The sequence below is a fragment of the Ascidia mentula genome, chromosome 1 (genome assembly GCF_947561715.1).
Source record: "Ascidia mentula chromosome 1, kaAscMent1.1, whole genome shotgun sequence".
NCBI lineage: Eukaryota > Metazoa > Chordata > Ascidiacea > Phlebobranchia > Ascidiidae > Ascidia > Ascidia mentula.
Window position 1 is genome coordinate 24,303,672 of NC_138566.1, and position 17,458 is coordinate 24,321,129.

Genomic DNA, 17,458 nt, shown 5'->3' on the forward strand with positions numbered 1-17,458 from the left:
ACGATGAGAAATTATTAGAGTAAAACTAAACACAAGTTCGCGACCCTCGAAGGTTACAAATATCACACCAAGGTTATCTGATCGAAACTGCTTCTGTGGAACTTGGTGGTAGGCGACTTTTTTGCGTTACCTTTAAAATATACGTTGGGCGCAAAAAGGTTGGGTAACACTGCTATACAGGGTTGAACAGTTTGGCTCAGCTCTACATTCGTTTTCCACTTTGACTCCTATTTCGTGAGAATGACGTCATTTGTGACTAAACCGCAGCAAAACCGTTTGTACAAATTTTGTCGTAGGCTATTACATTTACGTTACATGATTACGCTTTTTCTTCCATGGAGGATTTCATGAAAATCCCTACGACCACTAGGTTGAGAAACGTCGCATTGTGACGTCATAATACCAAATAAAAACAAAGTCAAACACAAATAAAATCATCTGAATTTTTGGCAAAAGCTCTGCACAAATATCTTCACCTAATGGACATCCATTCTAACTACAGAGTCAACAAATACTTGACAATTGTTTTGCTGCCAACTTCGTTAAACAAATGTATCCTGTATATTTGCATCAAATGAAACGTTCTGTAAACTACGTTGACATTTTCCTTTTAAATAGTTTTGCTATGGCTGGCCGGGAGGCCAACTAGCACCTATAATTATGCAGCCTGTCGCAAGCCATCACCTCTGAGTGCGACCAACTGCAATCCTGCGGCAGGCGGCAATGATTATCCGCGAGGAAATTACTTCCATGGGCGCTTTACCTGCTAACCTTTGTGGTTTTATATATCCCGTGTATATTGTTCACCTTTACAATATGCACTAAATACACATGATTTAATTTGCCTCCAGCGTGACAACAAAGAATAGCATTGTTGAAATTTGATATTTAAGTCAATTCGATCAAGTCAGCTATTGAAAGGAAACAAAAAATCATGGACATAAAAAAAAGTCACGTGCTGGTTACATTGAATTTCGTTGAATTATTGAACATTTCTGAGAAAAAAAATGTGGCATTGCTCAAAATGCACAGCTTGTCACCGCACACCTACAGTTGCGTGCAACGGTGATGCGAAAAAATTTAGCGCAAATTAGGAAATTTTGCTTGGGACAGATGATGTCGGTGAGGTTTTTTTTTACCATACGTAAACATATTTTATATCTCCCGAACGTTTTCACGAGGTGTCAGACAATGGCAGATTGTATAAAAAACGACGCATATGTACTAACAGACCTTTCTCTTGTCAAAAATAGGAATGCCCTTCCTAACAGCCTACACAGTATATTATCCACCATGCTATTAACAAGAGAGGCAGTGCTTTCTGATTCTGGTGTGTTTCAAGTAGTCACTCGGTAACACGCTTCAAACCGCTATCTCTAAGGCTTTGAACGGGAGATAAGATAAATAAGCAACCAACCAACAACAGCAGCTGCTGTGGTCTTCCCAAGCTAAACGATCAGATTGGAAAAGTGATAGCCGGGCACACGTCTGAGCGGAACGTTGCGGGGTGACTGAGCCTTTTTTCCATTCGCCACAAGACGCCTCGTGTTGGACTTTTGTACGTTTGGCATATTCTATTTCCACTCCCTTTTAACGTAATCATAGCAATCGTCAGCTTTGTTTAAGTTTCATTTTCATGATCTATTGCACCAATGTATATTATATTCCTACAAAAGCGGACGGATATAAAGTCTCAACGGACGCCTTGGCCTCCCAAAGGACACCCTCTGTATCAATAGAGCCACTTTTAATCACCAAGGGTAAAGCAATGTAACCTCGTCGCCACTCCTTCCCTCGCGTATGAGAAATATATACCTTCGGAAATTCTCATCAGAAACAATAGCAGTCGCACAGCAACAGCTAACCACAGCCAACCACAGTATTAAATTTCGCTCGAACAGAGAACGCATTTTTGACATGGCATGGCCTCATAACACTGCAAAGTACAAATTGTCAACAACGACAAAAGCACCAAAAGGAAAAAAGATACCTTTTTACAAATGAATAATTCATGCTATTGTCTTTCTTAAGTATATTTGTATTATTTTGAGAAATGGCAATAAACAACAAGTGAATTTAGTATTTATATATATTGCACCAATGCAAAAAATTTAATCAACCACAAACAAGAATGCAGACTGCAATTTAAAAAAGACCCCCCACTACTTCAATATACAACATACTTGTAAAAAAATTAGTTGTTGGCAGCATAACACAAAAGCACAACTGCGTCTGTATAATAAACAGATTGCTTTTGTGATGACATACAAAAAGCAAATGATAAACAGAAGTAATCTTATCCCACACTTTCTATAGTACAAAAGACAGCCACATACCTCATGACAATTGCTGATCGTAACAAACTGAAAAATGATATTGCTGCCCGGGTAAAAGGGCAACAAAAAAGTTCATTTAAAACCACGTTGAAATTACAATTTCCGATAAAACTAGGAAACATTGTTTGCCAAGCCTGTTGCTATATCAGGAATTATGATGTCACAATACTGTTTGTAACAGATGAATTCATTTTAATTGAAACACAATTGGGGCTGTTTAGAACTGGGTTTAATTATCAAGTAAAACAATTACTAGTTGGAATATAACTTATCAGTTGACTTGATGACAATGTTGTTATCAGTAAATTCTTTGATGTTAAACTTTCTTTGCCACATGAATAATAATGGGCTTCGGGCGAGTTGTAAAAACCAGTTTAGTTTTGATAAAAGCTCGTATGCAATATCTTTGCTCAAAAGTGTTATCTTGAACTTCACTGTCATCAACAGTGTCTTTATTTTTGGCATTGCAACCCTTCACCAAAACTGCAAATGGTTTTTCCAGGTTTACAACTTTTCCATACAAAATGTGGTGACCAATTATCATCAGAGGAACGCCTTTCTTGTTGAAATGTAGATCACCGATGTTGTTTCCGGTCAGTCCGTTCTCATACCTCGACTGCAGCTCCCCTTGCATCTCAATCATGGTCCATTCATCTGCATTCTCCAGCTTTTTTATTACTATCTGAACCATTGTGCAGTTACCATAAATGTATGATTAACTCCAGAAGTGAACCCAATTAAAAATCCTTTTCAAAAAATTTCAACAAAATGATGTTGTTGAAGTCATATATAAGTAGTTTACAACCTTCTGTAGTCTCAGACTCCTTTTGTTAAATCATGTATGCAGTGCAGCCCCTACAGAAAAATTTAAAAGAAGTTCTTGAGACAAATTGAGTTGTCAAAAATTTTTAAATGTAACAATACCATTTGAGAAGCGTGCCAGTGGTCCATATGAGTACACAGTTGATAAAGGGTGTTTGAACTACAGTTTGTGGACCGACATATTTATAATTATTATTTATAATAATAATTTCTACTGCCAACCCCTGGTGGGCGTGGCGGCGTGGGCCAGACTAAAGACCCCCTAAATGGGCCAAATTTGTGCATGAACATAATTGGCGAGTATTGTAAGCCGTAGTCAACATTCTTATCAGTTAAATACAAGATACTATGTACGAGGTTTAGGCTTACGCCATTTTTAAACCAGGAACAACCAAGTTTTGAACAAACGCATTAATTTTTTTTACTTCAGACCTCTTCAGTCCTAACAATGGGAATTTACCCAATTTTCCCGCCAGAAATTTTATCCACACAAGTAGAGTTGGGGAGTTATATTGTTTATTTGCAATCTTATTTCATTTCAGCATATTTCGGGACTTATAAAATATGCTAATTTTAAATATAAAGAAAGGTATAATTTGTGTAACTGGTTTTTAGTTACAAAAATAACGTTGTTTAGTTACTCATTTCTTCCTGTGTGAAGTGTGATTTTGGAACCAAAAATAAACAACCTTGGCAAGATCGTGTTTTACCAAAGAAGTTTGTACGTAACACAGTAACAACAAAACCCACTTACAGCGATGCATTTACCTGGTTTGCATCACGTGTGGGTGTAATTGCACACGCCGCTGACGTCATAGGAAAGTGCGTCCCACATCATGAGTTTATTAAAATGTTATGAAGTGAGTTTAAGCTGCAGTCCTAGCGTTTGTTTATCTATAGGTATGGAACAACGTTTAATAAAAAATCTGATAATAGAAAATGCACGCAGTGAAGGATCATTTTGCTTTCAATCTCCACATACGTTTGAGTTTATATAATAATAGTGTTTGCACAGTGAAGACTGGTCAGCATCAGCACACCAGGGCCTTCGCGTATTTAAGATTCACACGTAAACATAACGGCACTTGAGTTAAATCTGATAATCTTGTTCTAAATGATGATATAGGGGCAGACAGATCTGTCTAGATAAAGCAAAAACATGTTTTTACTTCAGTTTGATTTTTAATAGAATAGGCGACAAGTTAAAAATGCTGGGTTTGCTTTTGATGATTGTGCTGTACTACTCTACAAATTCTGTTTGTGGTGTGGAATGGCTGCAGTATGGTGAATACGCTTACCACATAAATTACGACTCCGTGAGCAACCAAGACACTGCAAAAGCTGGATGTGCCGCCGTGGAAGGATCTTTAGTTGTTGTGAAAACAACAGAGCTACATCGGTTCTTAATTAACAACATTGCAAGTTTAACAGGTATGGCACAGCGGCAGTTATATTGCATGACCTTCAAGGGTCTGAATTTTATTACGTAGCTATCTTTGCTCTTTAATTGTGAGGGTTGCCTATATGATAAAACAACCCCTATCGTTTAAAAGCTAGAACTGGAAAAGCAAAGACTTGCACTTACTTTGGAGCTACTACAACACGACATCACGTTTTGCATAAACAGTATTGCACTTTGGGTACCTTCAATAGCTCTAAATGAAAAAAAAATGGCCAATCAATGCTGAACTGCGATAATAAACGTTTTTGTTACATTTACGGCAGCGGAACCGTACTCCTTCTATATCGGTTTGGAAAAAATTGGAGCGGAATTCGTTTGGTCAGATGGAAGCTCGGTGTCAACAGGCTCAACCCAGTGGTTCACGAACGAACCTAATCAAAATCCCGGATCGGGACCGGAAGATTGCGTCATCATGGGGTGGGTTTTCGAGCCGCCAACAGATAAATTCCAACACTACAGGTGGTACGATGTCAAGTGTTCCTACGCTTTGAGGTACATCTGCCAGAAGTACGTCGGTAAGTACCGCGGATAATATAATCACAAATAACTGTAATTTCGAGCTTGTATGTTGGTTGCATGGGCGGGAGTAAACTTTAAGGGAAAAAAATCAGTTGTATGTATGCCACAGTGGCAGTTCCATTAGCATTAGTTTACTCACAAGTTTTATTACGTTGCTACCAGGTATTTCCTTTTGATACAAATATGTGGTTTTAACATTGGCCTCGCTGATGTATACACACGAATATAGGCACTTGACAGTAGGGTTCTTGTTTTATTTGATATTTTTTTATTTCATTTGATATAGGAACCTTGCCTGTGACGACGGTGTCTCTTACCACCCCTCCGACTTTGCTTGAAGAACTATCAACAACCGTCTCAGCGCAAGAGGAAACTGAACACATCACAACGTTAATGATGATTAAAACCAACGGAGTTCTTACAACCACATCGGAGCATGCAGAAGCAACAACGGAAATTACAGAAACAGAAACAGAAATTCACACTGAAAAATCTGCACAAGCCACAACAACAGCAACACATGGAAAAACTACAACAGATCCTTTACCTGAAAATTTAGAAGCGACAGTAAGAACAACGTTAACGACGTATGCTACAACAGATTTAGTTACAATGAAGGCTAGACATATGAAAACAACAGATGAAATTACAGAACCAAAAACAGAAAATGTTAACACGGACCCTTACACCGACAAAATGACCACAACAGAAAAAGCGACAGAAAACGTGGGGACAAAAATTGTTCAGATTTCTACAAGCGATGCTTTGGTTTTACAAAACAAGCTGGAACAAAATCTTACGCCCACCGTTGATCGAGCGACCGCTTTTACAACACCCGAAATAGCACAAACGTCAGTGGAAATGTCGACATCATTTAATGACACCACAGAGGTAAAAACTGGCTGGATCTCAACGAGTGAAGAGTTTAAAACTACTTCTGCGCTAATACACATCACTTTGACCGGAGTTTCGAAATCTGACACTCCGATAGGAACAAATAGAACAGATGCCACAAGCCCGACTTTGACACCAACAACAGATAACGGTATGAATTTTGTAAAATAAATGATTTCCGTATATTGAATTACTTCCGATCCCCAAAATAACCCATTTTTAACTTATACGTTTGTTTTGATTTCAATACCCCCCAACGTTTTTCTCGTATGACGTATTTATGATGGCTGAGCTGACAGTGATCTTTCTGTATAATTCTGCCTATACTTGTTGCCAAAAGCTATCGCCTCTGAGTCTGGCTCTGTCATTTTACGCATTGTTATTGAAATTACATAGACGGAACAGTGTGGGTGAAGTCCCCATCCTCAGTCAGCGATCAACGAAGAACTGTTTTGGTTGCTCTGATAGCAACCTGCTCCGTTTTGGTTTTTGTCTCCCTGGCTTGTTACGCGTATTTCAAGATGAAACCGATAAGACGCAGGTACGTTGCCGGTTTCGCCCGGATTGGTTAACCACAGGATGTAACAGCAACCTAAAGGCAGGAAATAGTCGACATAAGCGGACTTGGCGGGAGCTGCTATTCGCATAGATCATAGTCTTCAACATCGGCTGTAAAAAGTTCTTGCAGCAAATCAAAAATAACCTGTTTTTTCAACAAGGAATTGCACTCCGTCGCCGTACAACACTATTTTTTTAACATCACAATTAAACTATCACTCATGATAATGTTAGGTTTCAGTTAAAACGGCTAAAATGTCATACACTCGATGCTGTTAATGCCATACCATGGGGACCACTTTTTTGTCTTTAATATTGCAAAAAAAAATTTTTTTCTAGCTTATGATGTGAATTGTTTGCAGGCGATTCTACAACTTGTTAGGAGGTCACTTCAAGGGTAAGCGCAGTTTTTTTAGTTCTACTTTTCTTTGATAAATGACACCAAATGGTATTTTGTGTTAAATTTTTACCCCTTAATTAAAGTAACCAAATAAATGACATCAATAAAATAACGCAGTAATGTTACATGGGTTAGCCCAGGGTCGTGAGTTCAAACCTCACCGGTAGCTTGAATTTTGCTACGACTTGTCAGGAAAAAGTGGCTGATCCAGCTAGGCTGCATTGCCTGGGCTGCCAAGCCTGCAAACCTAATGATCATCTGTAAAATATTTGTTAATTCGTTAGACCGAAACGGATTTGCCTAATCCCCTGGAAGTATGGATATTAAAATTAGGGGAAAATCAAAATTACTTTCTTGTTCACAAGCCGACCACTTGGAGCCGCTACAGACAAACGATGGAAATGAGCGAAAGAATATGGAAAATCCCATCTACAATATAGACATGACTGAGATACAACTTGCTGACCCGGCAACGTTGATTGAATCGGATCAAATTGATGACGATCAGATTCCCGACAACGCACAGACCTTTACCGCCGTTTAGTGGGAAGAACGATATGTGTTTATTTTGTGTATGACTTATACATAACATGAACGGGTGCATTTACTTTATTGTCCGCAAAATACACCATAAGTGGATTTTAATAACGTCTTGTGCAGTTTAAGTGTTAACTTACATTTCTTACTTCCTGATGAAGGCTGTTGCATGACAGCCGAAACGTTGAGAAACGTCAATAAAATACAGTTTGCCAGAAGGGCAGTATTCAGCAAGAAAATATGCCTGGCAGATCTATTTCGCTTACATATTGTAGGTGATGATGATACCTATACAACATGTAAGCGAATTCTAGATTAACAAAACAGCTGGCAACAAACAGGAGCTTATCGCCTTACTGGAATATATTTTTAAGGCCTAGGTCATACATCAAAAACTTATAGAAATCCGGTTTATGAAAAGAATATATATTTGGATACTTTGACCAAGCATCGACTAAAAACTGTAATGGGTTGATTGTCGCTAACCGCTAATGTCTCATGCAATTATAATGAAATGAAATCAACTTCCATTGAATTTAAACAAAGACATCAGCAATTGTTAAGGCCATCATTGAATTGAAAAACAAGATTAACATTATGCTTTACCGAAACTTACTATTTGCAAATAATTTGCATAACGGAAAAGCTATACAGCAGGCACATACATGGTAAAAGTGGGGGAAATCTAATCGAGTGCAACGTATAACCTTCGTGAACCGGAAGCAATCCATCATTGTATATACATTGCTGGTTAGTTCGTTGATAAGTTGGTCGGTGGGCGTATTGTGAGAATCTCCACCAAACACCCCTAACGTTTTCTTCAATGTTTGGCTTGATGGCTCGTTTGGACAATTGAGAATTAAATTACACTGGAAATTTATCGATGCATTGTGAGTTTTCATTTCTTGCAATTGTGATTAGTTGACTTCCTTTAAAGCCGGGAATTCGCAGGCCCCCAAGAGTTTTTGTGGATGGTCCCTGGGGGTCGGTGAATGAACAAGGACATCATTTTTATTGAAATTTATGCCTGTTTTGTGCATTTCCTGTATTTCTTTTTTGGTTGTGTCCAGACTTGGGGTCAAGTCTTGGTGAAAAAAGTTTTTCTATCTAAATAAATATGATTATGAAAATACGTTGCAAGCATCATGGGATGAGATTCATTTTATGCAAATGAAGCTAGTTAGTAATATGTAAAGTTTGGCTTTTTTTCGTTGGGTTTCATAATTTCCGCCAAGACGTGCTGTGGTTAGAAAGGATGCAGGGTAAGCGCGGGTTTAAAAGACGATAACTCTGTGAGATCGTACATAAATTTTATGCATCAAAGCTTTTAACACTTATGTAAAGAAAGTGGATTTTTTTTCGCAAATGAAGAAAAACTGTTTGTAAAAAATTTACGTTGAGAGTAAGCGGTAAATTAACTGACTCTTTGTTTCATATAGAATCTGTTTCATCGATTTACAGTGTGTGAAAAACATTTTACTGTAGAGTAATATGGCACTCTTTTGGGTAGTGATTTCTGTGATACATGCAGTCAATGGACAAACGTGGCATCCATTCCAAGGACAGGAATACTTGATAGGAACTGCTCCTGGAACACATTTGGAAGCTATGCGTGGATGCAATGCAAATAAATCCAACTTAACAAACGTAAAAACCCAAGCACAGCACAGTTTTTTGGTGGAGAAGATCGGGAATTTTTCGAGTAAGTTTATTGAAAACAATTGGGTTAAAAGCTGAGATTTAACAGACAACTGTTGTCTCACCCTTTCCGTTTGTATCTCATGCCCTTGTGCAGGCTCTCCTTACTCGTTCTACATCGGTGCAATGCGAGTCCCAGGAACGGACAATTTCCTATGGACAGATAAAACGAATGTTGATGTAGCACAGTGGGGTGCAGGGGAACCCAACAACATTGAAGGAAATGAGGATTGTGTAATAATGGGTGGGAGTTATATACCTGATCCAACATATAAATGGACAGATGTTCCTTGTGCAACCATTTCACGATATATTTGCCAGCGAAACGTCACAGGTCGGATGATTTGTTGTGGTAATAATTGTGTCCAATACGATAGCTTTTTAGTCACCTAGTTCATACATTAAATTAAGAGCAAACAAAAGTTTTTGTTAATTTAAAGCGAACAACTAGTTGAATAAACCAAAAAATCTATCACATGTCGCGGTATGGACATTGGCAAAAAGCGTATACTTATGGCGCCCAAGCAAAAGTAATTACCATGGGGCGAAGTTCGCCTGTCGTGCACGAACGAATGTCAAGAACTCGTTAGTACATCCTGTGGCTAATTATACAATCGACTACTTCACAGTTTCCACAACTGTGGACATGGCGACTTTTACATTGGAACAATTTACAAGCCGATATCCCAACACCAACACTGCAGCTCATACATCTGGAAATCACAACTACAATGTTACCGACGCAAATTCGACAACTGATTCATCTACGGGTAACAGTTCCATAAATTAAGGAACAAGTAACAGATGATCGTAATTTTCTTCCAAAATAGTCTTCATTTTAATATGATCTATTTGGCTGTAATTACCGTCATTGCATTTCACCTTGTCGATTAAGGTCAAACTGCTAAAAAGCTAAAATAATGATCGCTGTTTTTGAAAAGTTATGATAATTTTCAGTTGATCCAATGCACGTGACAGCTATAATCGTTCCATCTGTGATGGCGTTCATCGTTGTGATCGGGTTAGCGGTAAACGTGAAACTTTGCATGGACCGAAAGAGGTTTGTAAATGTTTGTGGAATGTGAACGGATTTAACTTCTTCACTTTCTTTTACGTAAAACCTGTTCGGTCTCCAATTCTTTATTTTCAATATTACTAAGAATACCTAATAAGAATTAGGAACATAACCTTTTACAAATATAGGATAACTAAACTTTAAGAAACAAAACGGCAGACAACACAATATTTCTCCAACTATTATTAGAGGGTGGGTGGTAATATAGTAAGTGTTACTTATATCTCCTCGTACGTTTAAATTGTTATTATTCCAGATATATATACAGAATTTTCATGTATTGTATATTTAGAAACACAACGACATATAAAGACTCGGGAATGGAAATAAAGAGTTTTCCAGGTCCATGGTTGAACGATGAATCAAGAAATAAGTTTGCTGACTACTACAATGTGGAAGCTACAGGTAACAAAGTATCATAATTGCTTTCACTCAATTTACATACGAGAGTGACTAGAATTCGGTCCGAATTAGAGAGATGATTGGTTGAGTTAAGTTAAATCAAGCATCCAAGTCAACAAAAGTAACACATTCATCCGAAAGCCATGCTTGAAAACTTTCCATTCGTATTTGACTTGTCCGGATAACATTTTGTCGACATTGTCTTTATGTTTTGTCCTGAATATTTCCTTCTGTGTTATTGATCCAATACTACTTGTACTATTCCAGGGGACTTCCGCAATGATTCCTCACATGTGTACGTAAATATGCCAGGATCAACTACGCCTTCTCCCAATGATGAATATATGAAAATTACTGAATGACGTATCAGAGTATCACTATTGTTATTTGTATTTATTCACTTCGTGTATGATAACGAAGAAGTGTTTCATCGTGTATGACAAGCAGGAGCTCAAAATGTACCATACGTTACAAATGGTTCTCATGAAAGGGTTGTCTTTTGTTTTTGGCACTGTTTTAAAATGTTTCGTTTTTGTAATTTTTGCGTCAAGAAATAAACGAAAGATGGTGAACGACGACCGGCAGTGGGCGGTAGAGAAGTGTTTAGTGACATAATTTGCATCGTGTATTTTTCTCTGGTATAAAACGTGTTAGAATTAGAGGAAAGGCAAAATTACTTTGTTGTTCACAAGCTGATAAACGACTATAACGTGCGAAAGACAATAGAAAATCCCATCTACAATGTAGACATGACTGAGATACAACTTGCTGACCCGGCTACGTTGATTGAATCGAATCAAATAGATGACCATCAGATTTCCGATCTCTACCGCCGTTTAGTGGAAGAGAACGATAGCGTGAACGTGTTGTTTAAGTGTGAGCATGAACGTGTGCAGTCACTTTTTGTCCGCAAAACACACCATAAGTGACTTTTAATAACGTCTTGTGTAGTGTAAGTTTGATTTTGAGTCTATTTCAGGACTGTTCAAATAAATGATGATACCTATACAACATGTAAGCGAAATCGATATTTCTAGATTAACAAAACAGCTGGCAACAAACAGGAGCTTATCGCCTTAATGGAATATATTTTAAGGCCTAGGTCATGCATCAATAACTTATTGAAATCCGGTTTATTAAAAGTATGTTGTCATATACTTCGACATAGCACCTGTTATAAACTGTGATGGGTTGGTCGGCATTAACCGTTCATCTCCATTGCAATTATGATGAGTGAAAAACTTCACATTGAATTTAAACAAAGACTCCAGCAATTGTTTAGGCCATCATTGAATTGAAAAACAAGATTTACATTTTGTTTACTAAAACTTCCTATTCGCAAATAATCTACATAACGGAAAAGTTACATAGCAGGCACATGCGTGGCAAGAGTGGGGGAAATCTAATCGAGTGCAACGTATAACCTTTGTGATACGGAAGCAATCCATCATTGCCTACACATTGCTGGTTAGTTGGTTGATAAGTTTGTTCGTGGGCGTATTTGTTAGAATCTCCACCTCACATTTCTTATGTTATTTTTAATGTTTGGCTTGATGGTCAAAGTAGATTTAGGTTTGTTACAAATTCACAAAATCGCGTATTGGAATATTAACTTTTTATCGCTCATCATCACTACTTTACCTATGAAAGATAAATTGCTTGCAAATATGTAGATGTCGGTCTGCACGACCACAAGGCACATGTGATTTTTGTGATTTTGTGTTTCCACCAGACTGGATGTGAACGAACAGCTGAACTTAAACTTCATCCTGACATAAATCTGTGTGTTTTTAATGTGGGACTCCTGTCTCATTTTGGCGTTTTTACACCAATAGGTGTACGTAATATGTTGGAAATTTTATGCAATAAAATATGGCATGGGTGCAGCCACAAAGCACGCACAATACAGGGTTAATTGTGTATTTGGCATTTCGACAGAAAGTCCTTGCGTTTAAGATCAATGGTCAAAAATGTGTTTCTATCTAAATAATATGATTATGAAAATACGTTGCAAGCGTCATGGGATGAGATTTAATTTATGCAAATGAATCAAGTTAGTAATATGCAAACCTTGTCTTTTGTCGTTGGGTTTCATAATTTCAGTCTAGACGTGTGGTGAAAAGAATGCAGGGTAATCGGTTTAAAAGACGATAAATCTATGAGGTCTTACAGAAAGGAATTGGAGGTTATTTTTCGCAAATGTATGCATATTTACCTGAAATAAACTTTGGAGTTTGGTTACAGTGAAAAAAAGTTTATAAAAGTTTAAAAAATGTTTTACGTTGAGTGTAAGAGGTAAATTAACAGGCTCTGTGTTTCATATAGAATCTATATCACATATTTTGCAGTGCGTGAAAAAGGTTTTACTGTAGAATAATGTCACTTATTTTGGTAATAATTATTTTGATACATGCGGTCAATGGACAAACGTGGCATTCATTCCAAGGTCAAGAATACTTAATAGGAACTGCTTCTGGAACACATTTGGATGCTATGCGTGGATGCAATGCGAATAAATCACACTTAGCTTATGTAAAAAACCCTGCACTGCACAGTTTTCTGGTGGAAAAGATTGGGAATTTATCAAGTAAATTTATTTAAACGCACACAAAACAATTGGTTTAAAAATTTAAACTGAAACATAACAGACAGCATTCGCCTCTCCCTTGCATTTGTATTTCATGCTCTTGTTCAGGCTTTCCCTACTCATTATACATCGGTGCAGTGCGATTCCCGGGAACGGACAATTTCCTATGGACAGATGGAACAAGTGTTGATGTGGCACAGTGGAGTAGAGAGGAACCAAACAACGTGAGTGGAAATGAGGATTGTGTGGTGATGGGCTGGATTTATCATCTTGATGCAACATTCGGATTTAGAGATTTTCCTTGTTCGATCGCGTCACGATATATTTGCCAGCGAAACATCACAGGTTGAACGACTTAATGCTGTAATTTGTGTGACACATACGATAGCTTTTTGGTCAATTATTCAAGCGAAATACATCAAATTACGAACAAACAGAAGTTGTTGTTCAATTAAAGTGATATCTACGCAACTACATCAACAACAAAATTCAATCATATGTTACAATAAATACGTATGATGTTTTTGGCGTCCTTGCAAAAATAATTGGCTGATTTTGCGATAGTTCACCAATTAAGGCATATTCATTTAATCAACTACTTCACAGTTAACACAACTGTGGACACCACGACCTTCGCATTGGAACAATTCAGAAGCCAATATTCCAACACCACTGCTGAAGATATATCTGGAAGTAACAACTCCATTTCAAACGCATCTTCGGCAACTATTTCTTCTACGGGTAACCGTTCTCTATTACTAAAGGAACAACTGACAGATAGTCCCAATTTTCTGGAAAAATCGTTCCGCCGCAACTTTCTAGCATCATGGCAGAATATAATTTAAACAGAAGGAGAGTATTTTTTATTCTATTTAAAGGCGAAATTAATAACTTTGCCAAATAAAATTTATCGTCTGTTTCTTCCTTATTTTAACATGATTTATATTACGTTGATACCCGACACTGCATTTAACCTTGTCGATCAAGGTCAAACCACAAAGCTACATTACTGATTGCTGTGTCCTGAATAATAATGATATTTTTCCCAAAACGATTCCAGTTGGAAACATTTCTCCTGTTGATCCAATACACGTGACAGCTATTATCGTTCCATCCGTGATGGCGTTCATCGTTGTGATCGGGTTAGCGGTGAACGTGAAACTGTGCATGGACCGAAAGAGGTTTGCAAATGTTTGTGGAATGAGGACCGGATTTAACTTTCTTTTGCCTAAAACCTGTTCGGTCACCAATTCTTTATTTTCAATATTACTAAGAATACCTAATAAGAATTAGGAACATAACCTTTTACAAATAAAAGATAACTAACCTCTAAGAAACAAAACGGCAGACAACACAATATTTCTCCAACTATTATTAGAGGGTGGGTGGTAATGTAGTAAGTTGTACTTATATCTCCTCGTACGTTTAAATTGTTATTATTCCAGAATAGCATTTTCGTGTATTGTATATTTAGAAACACAACGACATATAAAGACTCGAGAATGGAAATAAAGAGTTTTCCGTGTCCACGTCCGAACGATGAATCAAGGAATAAGTTTGCTGACTACTACAATGTGGAAGCTACAGGTAAAAAACTATCACCATTGCTATCACTCAATTTACATACGAGATTGACGAGAATTCGGTGCCGAGTTAGAGAGATAATTGGTTGAGTTAAGTTAAATCAAGCATCCAAGTCAACAAACCTAACACATTCATCCGAAAGCCATGCTTGAAAACTTTCCATTCGTATTTGACTTGTCCGAACCACATTTTGTCGACATTGTTTTAATGTTTTGTCCTGAATATTTCCTTCTGTGTTATTGATCCAGTTCTACTTATACTATTTCAGGGGACTTCCGCAATGATTCCTCACATGTGTACGTAAACATGCCAGGATCAATCACGCCTTCTCCCAACGATGAATATATTCAAATTACTGGATGACGTATCAGTGTATCACTATTATTATTTATATTTATTCACTTCGTGTATGATAACGAAGAAATATGTTATCGTGTATAACAAGCAGGATCGCCCGACTGCGCACGTCTTTATTTGGCGATCACAGCTCACTAAGCCTACTGGATTCATAGCTAACGCATGGCTACAGAACTGGATCGACCACTTTTTCCCGTCAAGTCTAGTGCGATTCCCAGTGGCTTCGGGTGCAAAAAATTTTGCTTTGTGTATTTGCTACTACGTTTTTACCATGTAATTAATGTTGTTAAATTGCTCGTCCTATATTGTCGAATAACTTTTGTTTGTGAGTAAAATTGTTTCATTGATGAAAGCACACTTATGTATTTTCTGGGCAATGAGCCACATTGAATCAAACCCTGCACATAACGGGGATCCCCCTACATAATAACTTGCCCCACAAACTCGGTGACGCGAACCAACCAGTGTGAATAGCAACATTTTTCGAGAATTGTGACGTATGCATTCCAAGTTTGTGACCGTGTGAAGGTTGTCTGTGCTGATGTACGCGGTTCATGTGATGAAGTTTTGCACGTTGTGCGAACGTCGGCTTTAACAAAATGTTTGCAAATTCCCTTTCTTGCGAAGATACGCTTCAGTGCCCCCGCACTGTCAATTAGCAGGAAGTCTGCAAAACCGGGAGAAAATAACAAGAAAAAGGGCGAAACTCGCAAGAAACATAATCGAAATTTGGCCGAAGTGGTTTGAACTGCACGTGTTTGGGATAAGTGTGGTGAATTTTCGGACGTTTTTGTTGTTTGTGTGGAAAGGCAATCACATTCTGGGAAGTTTACTATTGAGGTTTAGCCTACATAACTTATATATAACAATAACTTATAAATTTAACGAATTGGTGAAAATCAGGTTTACAATTGTAAGCGTCCTCATTTGGCATACGGATGATACCATGCCTTGCTGTGCAGAGTATTCAAGAACCGAGCAACCGCAGTGACCACAGTGGGATTATAAGTCTTTAGTTCCACATTCCTAAAGCTTTCAGACGCCGTAAATTTTGTACTATTTATGGCTTGTTCGTCAATTTTCGATGGGATTTTCGTTTTAGTCGAAGATTTCGCATGCCGCGAATTTACTCAATTATAATTCGCCTTCTGGCCTCGTGCGACGATATGAAAGAATTAATATGCTGCCCGCGAATGTAAGCTGTACGTAACGCCGACAAAATTGTTTAAGTGCAAGTTGACGTATTATCAACAAATCTGCCGCTCGCTATGGGCAGGCTGATTATCTCGTACGATAAAATCACTACTGTCATTTCGCCGAAATGACAGTAGTATAAAATCTATGTTGTATGACGTGTTAGAGTTGATGGAACAAATGAGACCAAGCAGACGAATCAGTGTGCATCGTATGTAGCACCTATATTGAAGTTTCAGTAGACAAGGGCGAGGTGGATGCAAATCCCAGTAAAACAAGGACAGATAAAATATTCGCGTGGCATAAAAGATGTAAGCCAAACAAACTGAAAAAAGGTTTTTTTGAACTGGGGTTCATGCTACCTGGCGAGGGGGCTACAGGACTTTACACTTTTAAGGATGAGGTTTATTTTGTACCAGGTCACAACTAAAAAAGGTCATTCATTCTTTTATCGGTGATGGTCTCAATAGAGTAAAAAAATTAACCAGGGGGTCCAAGAATCCAAACGAGTTGGGAATCCTTGTAGTTCTTGCTTTGGTAAACTGTACTTAGTGGTTAACATGTTCTCGGGTAATATTAAGAGGTGTTTTTTTTTCCTTTTTACGACCCGAAATGCCTTAGTCAAACACGCTGAATATTTTTAAAGCATGTTTGTGAAATGCAGATCGGCTTCAGCTTCGTTACGTCACAACCCTTTTTTACAACAAGCGCGCGTTGTTTTGCCGATGGTGGCGAGCAGTGCGAAATTTTACTCTGATATAACGTAGGTAAAGACAGGACCGCTTGTTGAAGGAAAGCAAATTACAGATTTGTCTGTAAAAGTGCATTCAAAAGTTAGGTTAGCATAGCAATAAGTGAGATTTACTGAAAGTGAATATAATGTAATATTTATCGACTTTTAAAGAAAAAAAGTTGGCCATAATGTTACGTAACTAGCGGAGACCGTTTCTAAGGCTACTGCAAACGCAGTAATGATTTGAAATTGTGTTCATACACTGGCTTTGTAATTTCCTTTCTATCGCTCGCTTTGCAA

At 37.8% G+C, this 17,458-nt stretch overlaps 2 protein-coding genes across 2 annotated transcripts; one reads left to right on the top strand and one right to left on the bottom strand.

Annotated features, from left to right (window-relative positions):
- Positions 1-1,930: 1,930 nt before the first annotated feature.
- LOC145908769 (chromosome transmission fidelity protein 8 homolog) lies at positions 1,931-3,187 on the bottom strand. The gene has a single exon (XM_082996105.1). It carries the CDS (start codon positions 3,025-3,027, stop codon positions 2,653-2,655), a length of 375 nt encoding a protein of 124 aa, XP_082852231.1. The 5' UTR covers positions 3,028-3,187; the 3' UTR covers positions 1,931-2,652.
- Positions 3,188-4,351: 1,164 nt separating this feature from the next.
- On the top strand, positions 4,352-7,587 carry LOC145912055 (uncharacterized). The gene is made up of 6 exons (XM_082999480.1): positions 4,352-4,589; positions 4,884-5,135; positions 5,426-6,184; positions 6,430-6,574; positions 6,954-6,988; positions 7,357-7,587. Exons 1-6 carry the CDS (start codon positions 4,367-4,369, stop codon positions 7,533-7,535), a joined length of 1,593 nt encoding a protein of 530 aa, XP_082855606.1. The 5' UTR covers positions 4,352-4,366; the 3' UTR covers positions 7,536-7,587.
- The last annotated feature ends 9,871 nt before the right edge of the window (positions 7,588-17,458 follow it).